We start from the raw sequence: 6,682 nt of genomic DNA, 5'->3' as shown, positions 1-6,682 counted from the left end.
ATGATAGGTAATATGGACGAGCAAAGGGTCGTGGAAGAAACTTTGAAAAAGGTCGTGGAAGGGGAACGGGTCGATGTGAAAAGAGTAGGTTTCGGATCTTTGAATGTGGAACATTTGGCCATTTTGGATATGAAGGCACCAAATGGGAAGACAAAGATGAAGAAGCAAACATGATCCAAGAGGGAGAATTGGCTCTACTTTGAAGAAATGGGTTAAAAGGTCAAGATAAGGGGTGAATGTCGGGTTAATCTTGAGGGGTTTCCAATGGGCCAAGTTTATTAATTTATTCATGTGTTTTTATCAATGTTTTAAAATCCAGTTTTTATACCGTACCGAATTTGGTTTAGAAACGGTTTAACTGGGTGTACCGGGCGGTTTAACTGGTTCAACCAGTACAACCGGCCGGTTTGCACCGGTTTTTAAAACATTGGTTTTTATTGTTTAAAGTGTCTAGCAACTTAATGAGTCAAAGTAGTAAGTTGATGTAACTAGCGGGCTAATACACGATTATTGTACGGGTTTATGAAGGTGGTAGTATTAAGGTATTGAGCATGTCGTTCTTTTCAGTCTTGTATTCCCGATTTCATATATCATAAAGACTCGAACAATAGGTTTTTTTTTATCACAGATTTGTTTTGTAGTTGCTGTTTCGATTGGGGCCTGATAACCAACATGATCTTTGTATTTAGGATTGTAGGAATATCGGCGAACAGGGGCGTAGCTTAGTGTGAAGTGGGGGGTCCCCCCCCACACACACACCGAAACTTTTGGTCAAACTCCACCACTGTCAGCGAAGATGCTCTTGTTAAGTTCGGGCCCACTTGGGGTAAAATAAATCGATTGCATTTTGAGATTTGCGAAAACTACATGAAGCTTTTGAAACAGTTAGTCGTTGAGCAATAGCAAAAACAATCGGTCCCATGTGATAACTTGGTGGAACTCACCTTAATCAAGCAATAGCAAAATCAATCAGTTCAACTTTGCAAGAACTGCTTGTTATGAGGTGTTGCTAAATCTGTATCTCATAATAAGCATTTGGAAAGTATGTTTTGACTTTTGAGTGTCAAGTTTCTTAGGTTGTTAAAGACGTAAAGTGTTCAAATTTGTAGTAAACTTTAACTTCCTGCAACTGCTACAGTTTGTTACTAGTTTTATGGAATGAGTTGTGCTAGTTTTGAGATCCTGTTGTTTCGGTCTGTGTTGAAAAAAAAGATTTAAGCTGTGAACGGTGGGTTGGGTAACAGGTTTTAACGAGTTATTTAATTAGTACGGGTCAGATTTGGTTGAACCCGGAGCATTGTTAAACCGGTCACACCATCCATAGTTTCATGGCATGAAATAACCTTAAAGTTTTGATATATTTAAATCTCTTAATTTGTTTAAAAATGCGTGTCTGAATGAACGAAAAACGTCATTTAGTATCACAATCACGACATATGTGGATGTTGTGTAGGCGATTTTTGTTGATGTGATTGTCATGTAGATATTTTTATTAACGTTAAACACTTATCTCGTTAATTTTTTATTGCTTAAAATACAAATTTATACCATTTTATATAATTAAAAAAAGTTCATCCACATTGATATTTCTGCATACAGTTAATTAATTTTTTTTTTCATCCAAGTCATAGTTTACAAGAACAATTCACGAGCCACAATGTTTATGAACCAGGAACAAACTTGGTGGCATAGACCCAAGCATTGTTAGCCACAGGGTTATCCAAATGGTCCAAAAGGTTCTCCAATGGTCCTTTTCCTGTCACAATTGCTTGCACAAAGAACCCAAACATTGAAAACATTGCTAGTCTTCCATTCTTGATTTCCTTCACCTTCAACTCAGCAAAAGTAATCGGGTCGTCCGCAAGGCCCAATGGGTCAAAGTATTGACCACCCGGGTAGAGGTTGTTACCATCTCCAACACCCTCAAGCCCGTTAATACGGAACCCTTCAACTAGGCCCATTAGGACCACTTGGAAACCGAGTACCGCTAATATGCTTTGGGCGTGGACTAGGTTTGGGTTGCCCAAATAGTCTAGCCCGCCTTCGGAGAAGATTTGGGCTCCGGCTTTGAACCAAACGGGCTCCTTGAAATCTACTTTCACCCATTTCTCGAGCACTTCGGGGGTGATGCACCCGAATGCTCCTAGCATCGCCCATCTCCCGTGGATCACCTAAACATTTTTCTTTATGCGTTAGGCGGTTATACACTAATAATCAAATGACATAAAAAAAAAAAAACTACTTGTTTTGACATAAGTCATTTTGACCTGTTATCCAGCCCACCCGACTTACTCAATGTCTAAATTTGAAAAGTTTGATTACCTCAAGAGCCCGGTTCTTGGCAAAAGCCTCAGGATCAGCGGATAAACCGGCGGTGTCCCAACCATAGTCACCCGGGAATTCACCGGTCAAGTATGATGGTGTTTGGGCCGAAAAAGGTCCCAAGTACTTCACTCGGTCCGGTCCATACCACAACTCATTTCCCTGTTCAGTTTCACAACATATATCATCAGCATCCTACAACTTTTGGAGCTTATTCTTCATTCACATACATAGACATATACATGCATACATAAAGATGCGTCCGTTCAATAGATAACCAGTTTTAAGTAGAGAACTGAGAGAATCGCAATAAGTAGTTGAAGGTAGTGCTCATGAGATGCAATAGTAGAGTGAAAAGATGACGGTTAGGCGGTTACATAACCGTCTTATGTTATGTATCACATTAAAACAATTAGTATGCAATTCTCGCAGTTATATACTTAAAACTAGTTCAGTAGAGAACTAGAGATGGAGATATGCAATACCATGGTGAACTTGCCATTGACCATGGAAACAGAATCTCTAAGGGAGTTAACATTGGAGGCTCTAGTTTGACCCAAGAAAGGGGTGGCTCTGACAACAGTGGAGGAGCTAGTAGCCATGGATGCCATTAATTAAAGCTTGAAACTTGAAAGAGATTGAGAAGAAAAGGTGTGAAAAATGAGGTATGTATAGGCATTGTGAGTTTTGAGATCTGTGGTTCATATTGCATTGTGGTTTGGTGACAAATCAGCAAATTTCACTTGCACCAATCACATTGCTTTAATATATTTCTTATATCCATTTAATCTAGATTCTATCTTGTACTTTATTTTTATTGGAAGTTATATATTCTTTTTATAATCAAAATATAATTGATCAAGCGTAGTTTCTCTGGTCTTCTTATAATTATGTATGTAATTTTATTTCAATAGCATTTTTGTTAGCATGCTCATAATTTACTAGCAAGAATAGAAATCTAGATAACCTCATAATATTTTTTTTAATGTGATCAGGTGTAAATGAGTCGGTTCGGTATTTTTATGTTCAATGTCTAAAGTTCAAGCCCGGATCTTACAGATTTAAGCTTCACTTATTGATCATTTAGTTGTTTTATATGCATATATTTTAAATATATATTTACAGTTAAATGTTTTTATATTAGATATATAGCATATATTCATTATTTTTTCTTAGCATAATTATATGTAATAGTAGGTAGAGGTTCCCGTAAAAAAAGGGGTTTTTTATGAGAAAGGTGTTAAGATCATAATGGCAAAATTGTAAATAATGTTTACTATTAAATATATTAATTTTCTAGATTAAGGGTATATAGGTAAATTTAACATTTTTAAATCAAGAAACTAACATTAATGCACATGTAAATCCCCCCCCCCTCCGGTCTTTTTTAAACGTTAATAACTTTTTATACGTAACTTTTTTTTTAAATTACACCATAATAACGAGCGTTTTTTTATCTTTAATATGAGTACCATATTGATATACTTAGTCCATGAATAGACGAATGGTGTTATATCTTTACTGAATGGTGTTATATACTTACTGAATGATGTTATATACTTGCTGAATGGTGTTATATACTTGCTGAATTGTGTTATATACTTGTTGAATGGTGTTATATACTTGCTTAATTGTGTTTATAGAGATCTTTTAAAAAAAATCCAGTTCCTATAATTAAAGTGGCGGTTATGAGAAGTTTTTAATTAATTGAATTAATGATAAAATTACTTGTTTGCCCTTTTGAATTAATTTAGATTTAGAACACATGTTATCTCCACAATATTTCTCACATTTCTCACACTTTTAACCTTTTTTACAATAATCTTACCCTGTAATAGTATATATATTATATAAAATTTTATATCATATTATATAATAATGTATAGTATGTCATCTATCTATACTCTATAATAAAAGAAACATGTTTTGGTACACTTGTCATTCTCTCATTTAATTGATTAAATTTATTAATAATACTAATAATAATAATATTTAATCTAAATTAATACAAATTCTTATTATTAATAATATTTAACCAAATCTAAAATCTAATTTAATACAAATTTTTAAGTTATCTGTAAAAATTGAAATTACTTATTTAATTTAAGTTATTGTTATCGAAATTTAAATATTCCTTATCTAATCCTACACAGAAGACAAGTATTTTTTTCTATTTAAAAAAAATTATAACCATATTGTTGTTAATTATCATAATAATTAATACATAGGTAATCTACCTATACTATATAATAAAAAAAAACCTGTTTTGGGACACTTGTCATTCTCTCATTTAATTGATTAAATTTATTAATAATACTAATAATAATAATAATAATAATATTTAATCTAAATTAATACAAATTCTTATTATTAATAAGATTTAATCAAATCTAAAATCTAATCTAATACAAATTTTTATTATCAATAATATTTAATCAAATCTAATAAGAATTCATACGAATTCCAAAGTTGATATTAACTTTCAAATAATTTAAAAAAATCCACCTAACATCACAAATGTTTCTGTTAAGTTCGATTAATTAATTTGTTCAATAATCACTATTATCTTTATCATTCAGTACGGCTAACCGATTTATCATCATACAACTTCCCACCTATTCAATCATATGATTTTTCAATCTTATATTAACTAAATAAATAAAGATTAATATTCAATCTTATCCTACTTTAAATATAAAAAATCCGTTAGTTCAGATTAATATTCAATCTTATCCTACTTTAAATATAAAAAAAATCCGTTAATTTTTTAAATATATTTTTTTATTATTTGGTATATAAAATCATATTTATTCAACCCATGTAATACACGGGGGTTTTTAAAAATATAACTTTTTTTTATTATTTGGTAAACAATATTACATTTATTTAACCCGTGTAATACAATGGTTTTAAAAGATATATATTTCTTTTGTTTGGTATATAATATTACATTTATTCAACCCGTACAATACATATGGTTCTTATAGATATAACTTATTTTATTATTTAATATATAAAATTACATTTCTTCAACCCGTGCAATAAAGGAGACTTTTAAAAAGATAATGTTTTATTATTTGGTATATAAAATTCATTTATTTAACCCGTGTAATACACGCAGTGGCGGATCCAGGGGTGTTTTGGGGGTTCCCGGGAACCCCCTTAGTTTGGGAAAAAATGAAAAAAAATAGTGGAAATTTTGTATGATTTAAAAAAAATAGTGAGAATTAGTGAAATCTTCCAAAAGAAACCTGATGGGAAAAATTCTTGTATTCGCCACTACATGAGGTTATAACCTAGTTATATTTATACAAGTAAAGTAATAAGTTTATTTCGACTTATGCTTCTAATCAAACTTTATGTACCAAGTATAATTTTTAAGTTTTAATAAGCCTATAATATTATTATTATATTTGTACCAGTAATAGGTTTATTTGTCTAAGAAGAAGTTTAATTTTTAAATTTTTATAAGCCAATCTTAGGTAACTCATGTGTGGCCGGATTGCCGGATTCGTATACACGAAACTTTAGTTGGGTAGAAACAGAAATCATGATAAATGAGAGCGGTCAGTGGTCACTACTGGTGTGATTCGAAGTTATTAAATTGGTGAAAACTAAACGAAAGTGCGGCTTGAATAAAGCCCAGCAAATACGAAAACATCAAGCAATGAAAAACAGCAAATACGAAAACATCAAGCAATGAAAAAAAATGCGGTGAACGTGGATCGAACACGTGACCTTCAGATCTTCAGTCTGACGCTCTCCCAACTGAGCTATCCCCGCTTTTGGTTGTACATGAAGTCTTGTCTATATATCATATAGTAACCCCATTAACAAAGCAGGTAGGCTTTCTTATTCACTAGTCCTCGACCAACTACTTCAACAGTTGGGCTAAAATGAAGCCCGGACCCGTTCATCCATGTCTCTCTCTTTTGTATTTTTATAAACTTAATCCAACATCCTGAGGCATACGGTACTAAATCCTTGACTTCTTTAAAATAACATGTAGTTTTTGAGTTCAATCATGCAACAATACAACATGGATTACAAAAATTTTTTTTTCCTATTTATTTTGGTCTATAGGAATTACAAAGGTAAAAGAAGTCTGTTGCGGACTTGGCAAACTAAAAGCTGATGCCCCTTGCATCCCAAGTTCAACTTATTGCTCAAACCGGAAAGACCATCTCTGTCTTTGGGATCTTTACCATCCTATTGAATATACTTCTAGCAGTGACGGAGGTTTTTTTTTTTTTTCTTTTTTGAACGGTCACTTTATTTTTGAGTGACCCAATGTCACACCGCCTGAACGGCGGCCCTAGCCAAGATCTGCCCAGACTACGTTGTCTTAATCGGGCCCGTG

General features: G+C 32.7%; 1 protein-coding gene and 1 non-coding gene across 2 annotated transcripts; both read right to left on the bottom strand.

Moving 5' to 3' along the window:
- Window positions 1-1,529: 1,529 nt before the first annotated feature.
- Window positions 1,530-2,969, bottom strand: LOC110873654 (chlorophyll a-b binding protein 3, chloroplastic). The gene is made up of 3 exons (XM_022122635.2): window positions 2,808-2,969; window positions 2,323-2,484; window positions 1,530-2,171 (listed from the first exon to the last, which is right to left on the bottom strand). The coding sequence occupies exons 1-3, from the start codon at window positions 2,931-2,933 to the stop codon at window positions 1,662-1,664; spliced, it is 798 nt and encodes a 265-aa protein (XP_021978327.1). The 5' UTR covers window positions 2,934-2,969; the 3' UTR covers window positions 1,530-1,661.
- Window positions 2,970-6,032: 3,063 nt separating this feature from the next.
- Window positions 6,033-6,105, bottom strand: TRNAF-GAA. Its single transcript has one exon. It is a non-coding gene; the product is annotated as a tRNA-Phe (tRNA).
- Window positions 6,106-6,682: the final 577 nt, after the last annotated feature.

This window comes from Helianthus annuus, chromosome 8 (assembly GCF_002127325.2).
Source record: "Helianthus annuus cultivar XRQ/B chromosome 8, HanXRQr2.0-SUNRISE, whole genome shotgun sequence".
In the NCBI taxonomy this organism is placed as follows: Eukaryota; Viridiplantae; Streptophyta; class Magnoliopsida; order Asterales; family Asteraceae; genus Helianthus; species Helianthus annuus.
Note: the sequence above shows the minus strand (reverse complement) of the source record. Positions and strands in the feature narration are given on the sequence as shown.

Coding starts and splice junctions, on each gene's coding strand:
- LOC110873654 (XM_022122635.2), bottom strand. CDS start 2,933: ATGGCATCCATGGCTACTAGCTCCTCCACTGTTGTCAGAGCCACCCCT. Junction 2,485..2,807: donor TCAATGGCAAGTTCACCATG/GTATTGCATATC, acceptor GAAACTGAACAG/GGAAATGAGTTGTGGTATGG. Junction 2,172..2,322: donor CCAAGAACCGGGCTCTTGAG/GTAATCAAACTT, acceptor AAAAATGTTTAG/GTGATCCACGGGAGATGGGC.